At 42.4% G+C, this 16,269-nt stretch overlaps 1 protein-coding gene across 6 annotated transcripts in view; it reads right to left on the bottom strand.

The window, feature by feature from the left end:
• The window catches only part of ZNF521 (zinc finger protein 521), a 349,322-nt gene that overhangs the window by 23,043 nt on the left and 310,010 nt on the right, over positions 1-16,269 (bottom strand). For all 6 annotated transcript variants that reach the window (XM_056854011.1, XM_056854009.1, XM_056854010.1 and 3 more), the window contains one exon: positions 13,558-13,673. In XM_056854011.1, coding sequence (XP_056709989.1) covers positions 13,558-13,673 — 116 coding nt within the window. The remainder of the gene's footprint in view (positions 1-13,557; positions 13,674-16,269) is intronic.

Genomic DNA, 16,269 nt, shown 5'->3' with positions numbered 1-16,269 from the left:
CCAGCAATGTGAAAACCTGCATTTGTTGACCAGCTATCTCACTTCACTGATGTCAGCAGGCCCATACCTAAGCCAGGGCAACTAGCCATGCTTGCATAATGCTGATTGATGCCCCCCACCAGGGCCTTTGCTGGCATCTCCGGCCACTTTCCCATGTGAATTCCCTTTCTAACTTAACTAACAAACCAATCCATTGCACAGCATAACAACAGAGCCACTGGGCTGGTTTTTATGTTAACCTATGCAGGAGGCACAGGCCGATATCGAGGCTCTGCTGAAGTGACTCAGTGTGGAAACTGTGCCCATCTGTAATTCTGAGTGGGATTGGGAATTCTCTAAAGTTCAAGACAGCTCAGAAACCACAGGACTGCAGTTCCCTGAATCCAAGAAGTTGACCAGCAGGAAGAATACAACTCTGTATTTGTTTGACGAGAGCTAGCGTGGTATAGTGGTTAAAAGAGGTGGTTTGGAGTGGTGAACTCTAATCTGGAGAACCGGGTTTGATTCCCCACTCCTCCACGTGAACTGCAGGTGCTAATCAGGTGAACTGAGTTTGTTTCCCCACTCCTCCACATGAAGCCAGCTGGGTGACCTTGGGCTAGTCACAGCTCTCTCAGAGCTCTCTCAGCCCCACCTACCTCATGGGGTGTCTGTTGTGGGGAGGGGAAGGGAAGGTGATTGCAAGCCGGTTTGACTCTTCCTTAGAGAAAGTTGGCATATAAAAACCAACTCTTCTTCTATGTATTTATTTAGATCTGGCTTCTTTTAAAGAAAACACCTGGAAGTGAATATAACATTTTAAAAAGAAATGTGGTGGGGCGGGAATAGCCTTCTTCAGAGGTTTACTGCCCCTTTGTGCAGAGATTCCTCCACATTGTCCGGAATCTCCTGCAAAAAGCTGGAGCCTCACCAAACGGAGGGCCATATGCATACAGGGGCTTGGTGCCGAAGTTCGGCTGATCCGCCCCCTCCTCTGTGCATTCAGTAAACACATGGACAAATGTTTGAAGTGAACTTTGTGTCAAGATGAACACCAGTGAAAGAGAGAACATTGCTGATCTTGTGATTGTGGCTTGCATTTGACATCCATCGGCTTCGGGTTTTCTTCTTGATTTCGAATTATCACCATTTCTGTGGGTTCCAAACACCTGCATTTTGGCCAGGAACTACCAAACAAACTAATCAAGTGCACCACAGAGAGGCTTTAGAAAGAGTTAGGGATATCTGTCTTAAAGCTTTCGATAAAACGGTCTGAGAATCCAGATAAGCCAAGCTCTCCACTTTATGCAGTTTCTGGGACATGCTATTTCATGAAACACTAGCTCATACTGTTCAAAAATGATTTTATTTACATTTTAAAAAAGATTCTGTGCCTCTCCTCCCAAGGGGGAGCCATCCTCTGCCAAATTGCCTTGCCCTCAGCGAAGTCATCAATGGAGAAGATTTGTTGTTGTAGGCAGTTTAAGAATTTTACCACTTTTAAAGGGGGCGTTTATCCTGCCTTTCACTTTCGTTTAAAGCTTCAGCGTTCCTGTTCTAAATGACAGCACCGCAAGCGCTGCTTTTAAGCGCGATTCATCTTGCCTACCACATCTCAGGTTTTTACACAGAGCACCACTCTCTCTCCAACAATGGAGTCTTACTCCTTCATAGCTGCAGGGCAGAGACTGTTACTAACTGTAGACCTGCCGCCAAACATCACAATAAAGGATACAAATGTGAGTTTCTCTTAAAATACAGGTTCAGCTCTGGAAAGATCTTCCTTTAGCAAACTCTGTCAATAGTGTGCGATATATCTTTCCTCCAGATGTACAGCAGCTGCACTGCGAAATCCACATCTGAAGCAGGACAATGAATTGGGGTGGCATGGGATTACTCCTTCACTTTGAGGTCGTGGAATGTTGATAGGGACTCAGGTTTTTGCTCTCTCCGTCTCTTTTTTGCCCCTTGTTATCTGTCTACCTATTCAATACGCCTTTTAAACACACAAAACAACCATAGAGGGCGGCCTCAACAGTACAAGAATACCACTGATACTAATTACCTCAGCTTTCAGGACAAAAGTGGAGATTGTCAGACTTCTACAAAGAATATCTGGAGCTCTACTGTGCCCCCATTTAGTTCTTTGAGTGAAACTACTGGTGCCCAGGAAGCTGAGTTTAATCCTAGCTACTGGGAGAAAAGGACAGCTAGGCTCCTCTGCTGGCAGTAGTTCAAAATGCTCTCAACAGCACTTTGCTGCTGGATGCATGAGAACCACAGTAAACCCACTGGCCATTACTTTTTAGGCTATCTTGGGTACTCCTCATGTGCTATTAAAATGCCTGAGATGCTGGACAAGGGGGAAGGGTGGGGGTGGGGAGAGGGGAGAAGAAAGAGAGAGAGAGAGAGAGACTGTCAGTTGCCTTGCCGGCCACCTACCACCAACATCCACAGTGATCACCACAAGGTGAAGAGGAATAAGAGGAAGGAGGGAAGTCCTTCTCAGGCTCAAATATACAATTTGAACCGAGGAAGAACTGATACTTCATTACAAGCTGCTGAAACTCATACTCTGAGGACAGGGAGTATGAATTTCATCAGTGTTTTCTCTTGGGCAAGACAGATGGTAGTGCTCGCTCCTAGGACTTACTTCTCTCCATACTGGTGAAGGAAGTGTGTGCAAGGACTAGCCACTGCTGTTCATTAGAGCCTGATACCCTTTAATTTTTTGTGATGGTAGTAGCGCCGCTCCTTCCTGTGCCCCCAGGCAGAGTGGGAATCCTCAGCCTATGCATGCAATGCCTATATTGAAACTCCAGTTACCCGCTTTAATGTGAGAATGCTAAGACTCCTCCAAAGCCTGCGTTAAAACAAATCTCTTCTGACCAGGCAGGAGGATGCTGGCATCTGAAGGAGCCAGAACACCATCTTCCCATGTGGCATGGGACTTCTAATATTATTCCAGTGGCATGGAGAGGAGCATTATTGCAGTGGTTTTTGCATTGCTGGGGGCAACATGAGAACTGGGCCCTACACTCTAGAGACTGAGACAAGGAATAAACCTTGTGGATGCCTGTTTGGGAGAAGGAAACACAATGTCCAGATGCTGCTCTATGAAGATCATGATAGTGTCAGAGCACTAGGAGAGTACCACTGGTGGAAAGAGCAGAGATTCACAAGTTCACAAGGTTGGAAGAGACCACAAGGACCATCCAGTCCAACCCCCTGCTATGCAGGATCCCACAATCAAAGCACTCCCGACAGATGGCCATCCAGCCTCTGCTTTCTCCTAAGTAATACACGCCAAATAACATCACAGTACAAATAGTACCACACAGTGCTGCTTCATGAGGCCCTAGTGTCATTCTACAGTTATGGTATATACCAGATTCAGGGAGTCAGGAAGCAAAATGGAGCATATATTAGGGGCCGTGCAGAGTTGTAGGGAAGCTGCAGCTAACTAACTCTTAGCCTTCTTCTAGGGAACAGCCAATAGGGAACTAGGACCTATGTTATATTGGTACAGCCTATCTTCAGCACTGTACACTGAATTCTCCAATGTGAACCCAGAATCTTTACTGCTGCCACTACTGAGCTCCATAAGAGCACACTTTGAGGGGGTGCTTCTTGTAGCTTCTGGGGAGGGGAGAAACTCACCAGGAAACTAGCACTCTATTTACACTTCTAAGACCTTTCTGCACTGCTGAGGTTTCAAACAGAAGCTAATGTACAGGTTTTGAGGGCACCAGAAAACCCCCGACCCTATGAAATATACCTCATTGTTGGGGTAGCCTGACACTATGTTTGAGTCCCAAAGATAGTATCAGGAATGTGCAAACTTGCTTCTTTGATGCATTGACAGCGCATTCCTAAAGGAATGCCTGTGCCGGGCTTAGGAGGCAACCCAGTGGCATTGCCTCCTAAGGAGGTTTTGGCACCGCTGAAACCTCTACCCAGCCCAAAAAAACCATGCAACCCTCATAGGATTGCATGGGAGATACGCCAGCAAAAAGCTAGCGTATCTCAAGAAAATAAAAAAGGGGCGTTCCCGAGCCAGAACTAACGTCGGCCCTACTCCCCCGGCTGGTGCTGTTACGCCCCGGGAACATCTCCCGGGGCGCCGTCACACCTCCTGGCTCGCCACTGCAGCCTGTGCCAGCAGCTGGAGGCCAGTGGGAGGCTGCGGCAGCGTCCGGCCCCAGCGCTGCTTTTGCGGCGACCAGGGATTGGCGCCTGGGCCTGCACGCCGGCGCTGGGGCCACTCACGCAGGAGTGCGCCTTCCAGGCGCCGGTGGTGTGGGCCCCTGCGTTGGCGGAGGCCTCCTAAGGTCTTTCGGCCCAAATTTCAGGAATGGGCCGTGAGTTTAGCTTTTTTCTCAGCATTCTAAAACAAGGCCATAAACAGAAGGATCAAAGAAATAATGAAAAATGTCCACGAAACCTATGAAAAATCTCACTTCATCCAATGCCATACAAGAGAAACCAGCTTTCAAAACCAGGTAAAATCCATGGGGGAGCATTGCTGTGCAGCATTTTCTTCCTACCTTTGTAACACAGCCATAATGCTGCAAATATAGAAATACAGACTGGGAATTTAATGCCCCCAACTCATCTTCTTTTGGCATGTCTGTTGGCCTATTCCTGTAGCTGAAGGCTGAGTTCAGAAGATATTTATTTATTCCAAATTAATTAGCCTTGAATAAATACCACACCCTAAATGACCATTTTCAAAATCATTCAATTAAGATGAGTTTCCTGTAATTACCCTTCTATTCACAGTATCTGGAATGTTTAAAGAATTACAAAAAGGCTGGATTTATTACACTTTTAGGACATACTTACAGAAGCATTTCATCCCTAAATTAATCAGCATCTTTCATTCCAGATTAAATAAATTAAAGAGTATTTTCACCACTATCTGTTTAATACTCTTTGAAAGAGTGGGAAAGGCCCATCAGTTCAATCACACTAATTGTATGAACAAAAGTATTACTTAGCATTTGTTAAGAGGTAACTAATCTGTATTATAGGAATGTTGGTGAGCAGGGAAAGATACATACTATGCAGTAAAGGAACTGTTGGCACTGAGTAGACGGAATTCTTTTTAAATTTTGCCCCCAAGGTGGAGTGTTAACTTATTTTAACAAGAGTACAAAGCTATTTCATAGATTCAGTCAGGGGTTTTATCAACATGCTTGCAAAAATTGATATTTCACAGTAAACAGTACTGCTGTTTCTTAATGCAAATCTTCCTATTGTAAACAGCATACACTTGTGTAAATATATTCATTCTGATATCACAATGAATTGGAATTTGATACAAAGCTTTGCAAACCAGAAAGGCTTCAATCACACTCCATATGCATGATAAGGGGAAGAGGATAGAGGGAGCCCGTGAGCACCACAAACAAGCTGTGTTCGTGCTCATCAGAGAGAAACAGACATTTGCCACGACAACTGAATGCGAGCTAAAAAAAATTACAGTAATACACAACTCCAATTTTTTTTTGGGGGGGGGGACCCATAAAAAATGAGGCAGCTTTCCCCACATGCGATGGACATTTCTTTTTACAGATTTTTTCTGAAACAATATTAGAAAAGCTGTAAGAAAAACCATTGGGATAAAATTTGTTTATCTCCTTACAGACTTGTATCAGTATACTATTTGTAAAGATAGAGAGCTCATTGCTTATATAGTTATAGCAGCAAGAATAACTTATCTCAACTACTAGAGGATAAATACAATTTAAATGATGAAGCAATGGGAAACAAAGCGATTTGATTATGCTGTTGCATACAACTTATGAAAGTGTATAAGCCATAGGGAAGACTGACAGAAAAAATAACTGTGCAGAGAAGAGGTTATCTTTTATTAATTATTGGATAAATAAATCTCTACACATCAATTTATGCAAGCACATTGACTGTTTATCATGGGTTACATCCAGTGGAAAAACTCACAGAAGCAGCTGATGGAGTAGATCTTTCCTTGTCTTCCCTAAGCAACTCACTATTTGTCGTGAAACTCCTCTCTGAGGGTCAGGAGAGCCTCACAAACAAAATGTATCACAAGACAGAGTGCTCAGTGTCCATGGGAAATCAGGTAAAATCTCTTCCTCCGCTGATGCAAGCCTAACAGGATGAACGAGGCAATTTTACTTCAATTTCCCTTTGTGGCTGGAGCACCCTGTTTAGAGGTGTATTTTGTTTGAGGCTCTCCTGACCACCTGAGGCATTCCTCAGTGAGGAGTCTCAGGGCAAATGGCAGGTTGTTTGGGAAAGGAAAAGGTGGGGAAAGATCCACTCTGCCAACTCCTTCCATGAGCTTTTCCACTCAATACAATCCAAAGAGTCTTTACTTTCACTTTTGACTATTATAAAGCTCAGTTTTGACTACATATCAAAATATTATCTGCTCCCATTTTACGGTATATTCTTGATAGAGAGGCACTGTATTAATTTTAATATTTACCTATTTAGAGAATTTTTATTCTGCCCTTCCTCCAAGAAACTCAAAATGGCATTTATGTTTCTCCCCTCCTCCCTTGATCTAGGAGACCCCCATATCAGACCACATACTGCCATGAAGCTCACTGACAGTGAAATCCTAAACAGAGATACCTTTCTAAGTTCACTGAAGCCAATGACTACTTATTGCAAATTAAAATCAAAATCAAAAACTGATTTGTTCACCAACCCATAACAAGTTTCAACCCAAACATAACTGCAATATAATGTCACCCCAGGGCAATGGTATGTGACAGACAGGATGGAAATACCCTTATTTAACTGTATTTTATTGTCTCATATAAGTCACCTTTGTCTCATATAAGTCACATATAAGTCATCTGTCCATATCAAAAGGCAGGGTAGAAATCAAACAAACAAATAAAATAAATACACCAACAATTGCAACTTAACATTCTATATTCATAGACACAAACAGATGAGAGTTAAGTTAAAATTGCTGGGAGTTGTATATTTTGGAGCTTGTGCTTGCTTGCATGGAACGATGCTGAATATGTAAACTGTTGTTAGTATTATGTAGGATGAAATCCAATGGAAGTATTTAAAAAACCTAGACCTTTACAGAAAAAAAGGGAAACCATATATGTGATTACAAGAGATAAGACATAGACAACTGATTTAATCCTTTTACATGCTCATTGGTACAATGAGGATGTGATAGTGACAATTCAGGCCGAGTCGATTTTACAAGGAACTATAAATATTCATGGACTAATGAACCACCTATCCACTGGGAGTGATTATATTTGAATAGGCCAATCAAAGGAGGTTGGGTTCATACACTCCAGACCAGTAAGTTTCTTTTTCAGAAAAGAATTACCTTATGAAAGACTAATATGACTATAAAATCCTTTAATCCCCAGGGGAACAAAAGGAATAGCAGAAGGAACTCAGAATTTTTTCCCTCAGGCATTAAAACTTCCTTTTGATTATTAAAACTAAAATAAAATGTTGGAGGAAAAGCTTTTCAGAATATTTTGTGATTTCTACCCCCTTGAGACTTTTGTACCAAAACACAAGCTAAGGTGTTTGGGGAGATAGTCAAGAAAATGGGAGGTTTCTGTTATGTACAGATGTTTTCCGGCATCCCCGAGGGGCAGTATCAAGATTACTCTTCAATTGTCCTTGGCAATCTCACCTTTATGTAAACAGGGCTTAAGAAAAATCTCACTTGAAATATAGCTCTTGATTCCTAATGCAGTCTTTAAAACCCTGTAAATTATCTAATGAATGAAGCAATAAGGAACAAAACCATCATAATACTCATGTACAGAATAACACATTCTCATTATCCACTCTATCACAGATGATACAGCGTGCAGTATAAAATGTAGGCCCTTCATAGGGCAGATGCTGCTGATGTTTGCATTTCCATGAGTCAAAATACAAGTTTCATTGCCTCATATGGCATGCCTTCAATATGAAGGCAACCCTTATGACCAATTCTTTTCTATCTAGGACTGTATACCTGAACCAGAAAAAAGCATACACTATTTTCGGCCTCCTTTTTTGTTCTTCCTTCCTTGGACTGGAGTCTGGGGCCGCCACATCCTCCAGAACCCTTTTCTTCAGCAGGCCTCAGAGTGTGGAGAGGAGGGGGGTTAAATAGGGTTGCCAGCTCCGGGTTGGGAATAACCTAGAGATTTTGGGGGTGGAACCTGAGGAGGGCGTTTGGGGAAGGGAGGGACTTCATTACGGTATAATGCCATAGAGTCTACCTTCAAAGTGGCCATTTTCTCCAGGTGAACTGATGTCTATCATCTGGAGATCAGCTGTAATCCCAGGAGATCTCCAGCTACTGCCTTGAAGGTGGCAACCCCAGGGTTAACAGGTAGGGTTGCCAGGTCCCTCTTCGCCACCGACGGAAGTTTTTTTGGGTGGAGCCTGAGGAGGGCCATTTTTTCCAGGTAAACTGATCTCTTTCGGCTGGAGATGTTGAAATAACAGATCTCCTGCTACTACCTGGAGGTTGGCAACCCTATTAACAGCACCCAGGGCCTCTCCCTTCAGCCACCCTCCTCTCCCCTGGCAGCCCAGGAGAGGCCTAGCTCTTCCCTCCCCGACCTTTCCTCAGCCCACCTAATTAATGTCTACCCCAGCGTCCCCCAATGCCCACTGTGCTGGAGCGCGGTAATGCAGGACTGTAGGGATTCCTCTAATGGCCATCGTCCCTGGCCCTTCATTCTCTTGTCACACCTTCCCCTAACCCCTCACAGGACAACCCTCTTAGCCTCATTGGCCCTGAGGAGGGTGAGGCTGTTGGCTTGGATGGCCCAGCTGCTCCTGGGTTGGGTGAGGTAGAGCCATTCCATCTTACTTTTGCTGCTGCCAGCAAAGTTATTCGGCCCAATTGGGGGCTGGGCTGGAGGGCCCTATTTGGAGCTACAGTAGGGCCAGTGTTGGCCAGTTCCCGCCTGTGCAGTGAGTGTGGAGTTTCCAGCGCAGCCCTGACCCCTGAGCGACCCAGTATTGGCCAGCCCATCATTCAGCTGGCCACAGTGAGTATGGGGACAGGGATGCCACTGCCAGATACTTCCCCTGAAATCGGCAAATTTAAGCACCTAGCTCAAACATTCATGATGCCATTCAATTCTTTCTTAAGAGTAGGGCACTTCTCTTCTAGGATTATGCTGGTTTCTAAATTTAGACACTCATGACCTGATTGTCATATGCACCGAACACTGTTTGCTCCTCTTTCCGTTTTAACAGTGGCTATTAGTATTCAAAGAGGAAGGGAAGGTGGCATGGTATAGCTTGATCTCATCAGATCTTGGAAGCTAAGCAGGGCCAGTACTTGGAAGAGAGACCTCCAAGTAAGACTATGCAGAGAAAGGCAATGGCAAACCACTTCTGCTTCTCACTAGCCTTGAAGGCCCCTTGCTGGGGTCACCATAAGTTGGCTGCGACCTGACAGCACTTTACACACACACTAGTGTTCAGGACATCTGAAAAATCAAGTTATTATATATTAACATGTCCTAAAGCTGAATAATGCTGACCGGAACAAAAATATTCCTTATTGGATACATAATCTCAGCTCTTCTTCAACCAGCGTCCCTTCTCTTTTCAATCACTCCTGAAACAGAGCACTGTCAAATCTAAGCATATACCTATTTTTTTTTAAAATATATTTTTAGCTTTATTTCTTTGTAACAATATCTTTAAAAATTTAAACTGACTTCTTGAATTGAAAGTTTATTATGGTTTCCTGCATCACTCTATTTATGAATAATCACAGAAACAGTGGTGAAGATGGTTCTGTTAGCTTTATGTCTACCACAATCGCTTTCTTGCAGGTTTGGTTGGGGCTTTCTCATAGTGTCTATCTAGAAATTAAGCACAAGCAACCTCTGCCGCAGGAGTGGGTAGCTCAATAGTTTGAGTAATAGCATCATTAGAATTGATCAAACACTAACAATGTCATTCCAACCATGCAACCTTTTGGTTGACCCTGAACAGTCCCAAGTTGGCTGTGGCCCTTGAAATGATAATTCCATGAGAAGTCTATCAGAATGGCTCGCTAGCATGTATGATTTGGGCTGCTGCAATGAGTGTGATAACCCCATCTAGAGAGTCCTGAAATATCTCCCCAGGCATTGTCGCTCCAGTAAAAAGGGACTTTCCCTACGTTTGCTTAATTCTGCTCTTCTTGTCTTATGGAAGGATGGTGAAACACCCAATGATGTGCTTCAAAATCCTGTTACAGCAAATTAATAAAGGCGTTGCTCATTCCAAATAGATCTGGCTGCATCATTTTTAGGACCAAGCATGTCTGCTGGATGTCTTCGAAACTGCAGCGCCAAGGGTTAGTTGGGATATTATTGTAAAATCATTGTAAGAGTTGAAAGAGACCCTATCTGGTGCATCCTACTCAATCCTAAAGCACAATATCCTCCTGTGCTTCCAAAAGCATCACCCCTGACAGCTTTGTGTTCCCTTTCTTTGAATAGTTCTAAAGTACAAGATTATATAGCCTTGGTAAGCAGCTTGTTCCACTGCTATTCTGCTCTTGTGTTTCCTAACTATTCTTTATTTTAAAGCCAGTATTGCTTGTTTTATCCTTAGTTGAAAGGATTAACAACTGTCCTTCCTCTTCTTTTCTAAGATCTTATTCAACACTTGAAAACTGCCATCTTCCCTCATGCTATTTAAAATCTAAACCAAACGTGCCCAGATTGTTCGCATTATTACTTCACAAAATGTTGTTTCTTTCCATGCCATAATGTTTCTTCTCTTCTTCCTATGTCTGAAAAAGCTGAGTTCCCAGTATCCTCTTTCTCTTGGGAGGCTGGGATGATCAATTAGCTAATGGTTGCAAAGTATAACATAGGTTGCACAAAAATCTGATTGTAACAACTCCATGATAATGAATCAGAAAATAACCCTTAGAAAAAAAAACCTTTTCACACCCATCTTCACAGCAAGTAGCAGGCTATGGTTAAAACTCACTTGGAAAAGATACCAAAGTTGTCTTTCGGTCTTCCTTTTCTCTCTGTCTCAACCACCCACCCACATACAATTCAGTCTTTAAACCCCTCCCCTCAGAAGACTTCTACAATGAGCCAGTTAACCTTGAAGAAGGTCTATCTTTGCATTGATCACAGACAAAGAGGTAACAGACACAGAAAATACCAGCCCAAAGAAAACTGAAATTGGGGAAACAGAAGGGAAAACAAACAATAAACACCAACAAAATTGTGCTGCCACCAAAACAGGATCTAAGGAGGATAAGATGACAAATATCCATCTTTATCAGCTTTAGTACCTTTTAAATATCCTTTAGGTCTGTACATTTACATTTATGAATGCATAACTTACAATTTGTTGTTAGGGTTTGCAGCATTACATAAGTGTACACTTTTGTAAAGTATAAAATGACTCAATATTTTAGCTATGTAATTTTCTTAATTTTCAACAGGTGTAACAAAAAAAGTCTTTCCAGCAAACCCTTAGCTGCTAAATTCAAGCAATTCAGAGACCTCTTCAAATACACCCTTCAAGCTTCACACAAGGAGCTTTAGACTGATTTCTTTTCTGATTCTCTCTAGAGAGCAACAAGGCCCCAATGAAAGCAAAATGTGAATTTACAAAAGAACGCTAGGGGCTTAACAAAAGACAAAGCTTTTCGCAAGGTTCAAGAAAAAAGAATGCCTGCTAAGTACCAGGATTGCGATTTCTGCAAGGAATACGCAACCTCCAACCACCACTACCTGAGGGAACAACTAGACGTTATGGTGTCTATGGTACGCTGCCATTTTACAGCTGAACTCAGGCCATTAAAAATGCGATGAGGTGAACCCACAGCACAGTGGAACTATGTGCTCTTGTCTCTCTCCCCCCCCCATGCCATTTCAAGTGCAAAGATGGCAGCCAGGGGATTTGGCACTTGAGAAGGGGGGGAGGGTGCCTAGTCCCCCCCTTGCAGCATTTTTCAATGGCCCACGTTCAGCTCTAAAATGTAGGTGCTGTCCATGGGTTCAACCTGTGACATCTAGCTGTGTGCTGAGTAATCAGAAAGACTATTAGGGATAATAATTAAAATGCTGCCCCCCCCCCGGGAATTTAGGAAACAGTGGGTTGGATCCAACCAGCTTTCTGATTGGTGAAAAAGGAAGCTCAGGGTCACTTTTGACCACAAAAAGGGCTATTCTAGGGATCATGGACAAAATCTGCATGGACAAAAGACATGTGGTATGGGAGTTACAGTAAGGAGGGGAATTCAGGGAGGGGCTGTGGCTCTGTGGTAGAGCATCTGCTTGGCACGCAGAAGATCCCAGGCTCAATCCCCGGCACCTCCAGTTAAAGGGACTAGGCAATTGGTGGTGTGAAAGACCTCAGCCTGAGACCCAGGAGAGCCACTGCCGGTCTGAGTAGACAATAATGACTTTGATGGACCAAGGGTCTGGTTCAGTATAAGGCAGCTTCCTGTGTTCATGTGTGTTGCGTGAGCTTGTGGGAAACAGATGGCTGGATCCAACCCAATATAAAAGATCAGGAAGTAGTCCTGCAAGGTGCTGTAATAGCCATGAAGCTTGCCTTTTGAAGGCAGAAGACCATGTGCTCAGTGCCAGCTTGACAACTCGGGACCTCATGGGTTTCAAGAGCCAGTTTAAAAATTACATTTCAGGAAACAGCATTCTCATACAAATAGCTGCTGCCCTCTCACTGTCTTCAACTACTGCTGTGGAAAGAATAGAGCAACCAACCTTGGAGTATACAGTATGTGCACATAGGTGAAGGGTTAGAGATTCCAGCCACTTATTACCAAACAACATACCCTTTTTAGTTTAGACTGTGAATGCTTCTACCTTATTTATTTAATTAATTCATTTGTACCCTATCTTTCTCCCCACTGGGGACCAAAAGTGGCTTACATTATTCTCCTCTCCTCCGTTTTATCCTCACAACAACCCTGTCAGGTAGGTTAAGTGGAGACAGTCTGACTGGCCCAAGGTCACACAGTGAGCTTCTATGCCACGAGTCATGATTTGAACCCATGTCTTCCAGATACTAGTCCCACACTCTTAACCACTCAGAAGTCAATGGTGTTTGATTCAGGAGATTATTATCATACATCAACATAGTAAGGCAACCGTGGTTAACTCCAGAAACCATTAATTCCATAACAGTCCCACTTATTTAAAACAAAATAAGCTGAGCTTTTCTGGAGAAAGTAGCTGGTTCATTTTAGCAAGCTATAAAAAGGTGAGTGGGCTTTTGCGCCACATTTTTTCCCGTGCAATCTTAGAAATCACAGCTCTGTAACACTGTTGTCTTTTCCCCATACAGGAATCAGGAGGACCTGTAAGACCTGGTCAGCAGCACAGACACATGCTTCTCAGGTAGCACCTCTGACAGTTCCCGGAAATGGTTCCGACAAGCTTCACGTGTGCATTACGCTTTCGGTTTATCCTGGTGCCCCATCCCTGGTCCCTATTAAACACCAGAGCTATTCACTGACACGATGAGCCTATGCAGCAAAAACCCGGGGTCAGTACCATTTGCTGCAGCTCCCTATGTTCAAACAGTCTTAATGAGCGAGGTTACCTGCAGTTCTGTTTGGAAAAAGAACTTCTGTGGGCACTGCGTGCAATCGTAGATCTTGTCTTCTTGCCCATGGGCCGAGAAAATATGTTGCTGCAGCTTGTTGGCTTGAACAAATACTGGAACATCAAAAAGAGAAAAAGTGAACTTTTTCATCATTTCAATCTTCTGTGTGGGGAGACATTTTTTGCGAACATTTCCTCATTAACTCAGAGCAATTGCAAAGGCTACAATTATCCAAGAACCCTATAATTTCTGATTATACTGTTGCTATAATAGGCACCAGCCATGATTGCTCAGTTCCACATTCAACTCCTAATTTTCTTTTCTTTGTAAAAAAAATTTGTGCTGTATGTCTGGTAAAAAGAGCCAAATGTTTTTAAAATCTAAAACGTTTAGAAATGTCCCTTCTCTCACCCCCCCCCCCGCAATTAATTCAGTACTGTGAAATTTGGAAACAATAGATGCCAAAGCCCTGGTTTCATCCCCCCCCCCGCTTTTGCCTAAAAGTTAATTTTAACAAACAATTCTGTATTTAAATGTGTTAATGATAAAAATTATATCCCACAGCTACATTGGGGCAATGTCTATAAATGTGAAACGGAACTGCAGGTAAATTCTCTTTGGATACTTTAAGATCAACTCTGCCTACACACTGAATGCAAGGGTTTCAATAATATAAACATGTTCAATTTTAATGACTACAAAACAAGGCCCTAAGACTGTGTAACAGTTTACCTAGGAGACATACTATTAATAATTAAATTGTATATGCCAGAGGCAGTGTTTGGGTTGGCAGCACTGACTTCTGATGGATGCCTGGTGCACCGTGACCTAAAAAAAGTTTGCATCTACAATATTAATCTGTATAGGCAAGGAAAGGATTTATTAAAGATGCTGGCATTTAACTTTGACTCTATTCCTAATCATTAAAATAATTCTAATTGAATGCCAACAACCACAACAACAAATTAGAATAGTGTTCTTATGAGTCATACATTTTAATCACATTTCTCATTACCTTAAAAAAAAGGACTGGATTCCATTTTCCATATAAAACTTATATTGGTGTTATTCTGTTTTCGTTAATATTCTACATACTGAAATAATTTAATAGCATATTACTAATAAAACATTGTTTATGATTAATGCGCTGTGTCTATTTACCACATCAGCAAAAAAAAAAGGGGGGGAGGGGGAGAATGGTTTTTAATACAGACTGAAAGAGAAGTTATCTCCACCCTTCTTAACACATTTTATAAGGCCACTGGCTTTGAAAGGATTCTTTCAATTTGGTAACTTATTTATTGTGAGAGTCATCACCAGAATTGCTTTTAAGGTGCTACTTGGCACATTGCACTTTAAAAAAAAAATCAACCCCAAACATAATTCTTAGAAACACAAGCCATATAAGGGTATGAAATAAAACCATCTTCTTCTATATGTGAGGGGGTGGGAGAGGAAGAATCCTGGTTCAATCAATTCAAAGACCAAAATACAAAGAAATGCATGACTGAAGGAATTATTGAACACAGATGCCTGACAGGCAAACTGTTGAAAGCAAAACTATCCACAGCTTCAGACATTATTACTACAAGCTGTGCAGTGAAAATTAACTAAATGTTATAATGCAGGGAAAACATATTTAACTGATAAAGGGGAAAGTAATAATGAACAGCAATAACGCTAACCAACAGAAGAAAAACCTAGCATTAATTTCCTTTTGTAGGGTTTGTTTGCATTTTATTGGAAATGCAACTGCCCAACAACAAGGAATAATATGAAGATACTGAAGGGTCATGTTTTCTTATCAATGTGTACTAATTGAGAACAACCCCCCAGAATTGCTCCTCGTTGATACAAAGCTCAGCAAGCCACTTATTTCTCTTAAAAAAAAACACAAATCCAGCATTTATGTGTGATGATTGAGGGTATAATTTAAAATACTATTATTGCTGTTAAAAAATAAAAGGTCTGTATGCAGCCTTTCAATTGTTTAATTTTCAATGATGGTTACAGGTTATTTTTTATGCAGAGTTTCTCAAACTTGGGGGTGGGTGGGAAGTCCTTTTGTTCATCTGAATGGAGGGATGCCTATTAACTGTCAGGCTCCAGGGCTTATCACAGCTGTGAATGACAGCTGAAAAGGAGGAGTGGCTGCAAGGTTTGGCCTGGTGCAGCTCTGGTTGTCTTGGACTGGTTGTCAAATGGTACACGATGAGGATGTAGGAGACAGTGGTGGGGAATGGATTTGGGGTGCTATGGGGCATAGTGTGCGTGTCAGAAATGATGGGGAGAAACAATACAGAAGCCAGTATGCTCAATGACGTGTCTTTGGGCAAGTTCACAGATGCAGGTTTGTCATTTGGTAACAGAAGAATCAAGTGATGACTGACATGTGAAAGAGTCATCACAGATTAAACACCAGAGAGGCTTTACACCTAACTTCATTTCACCACCAATGTGAATTTGCAGTGGAGAGGTGTGTGTGTGTTATGTGACATCAAGTTGCTTCAGACATATGGTGAACCTATGAACTAATGACCTCCAAAACGTCCTACTGTTTACAGCCTTGCTCAGGTCCTGCAAACTGAGGACCATGGCTTCCTTTATTGAGTCAATCCATCTCATTTTGGGTCTTCCTCCTTTCCTGCTGCCTTCTACTTTTCCTAGCATTATTGTCTTTTCCAGTGAGTCTTTTCTTCTCATAATGTG

This window comes from Euleptes europaea, chromosome 8 (assembly GCF_029931775.1).
Source record: "Euleptes europaea isolate rEulEur1 chromosome 8, rEulEur1.hap1, whole genome shotgun sequence".
NCBI lineage: Eukaryota > Metazoa > Chordata > Lepidosauria > Squamata > Sphaerodactylidae > Euleptes > Euleptes europaea.
This window is presented reverse-complemented; position numbering and strand designations above follow the sequence as displayed.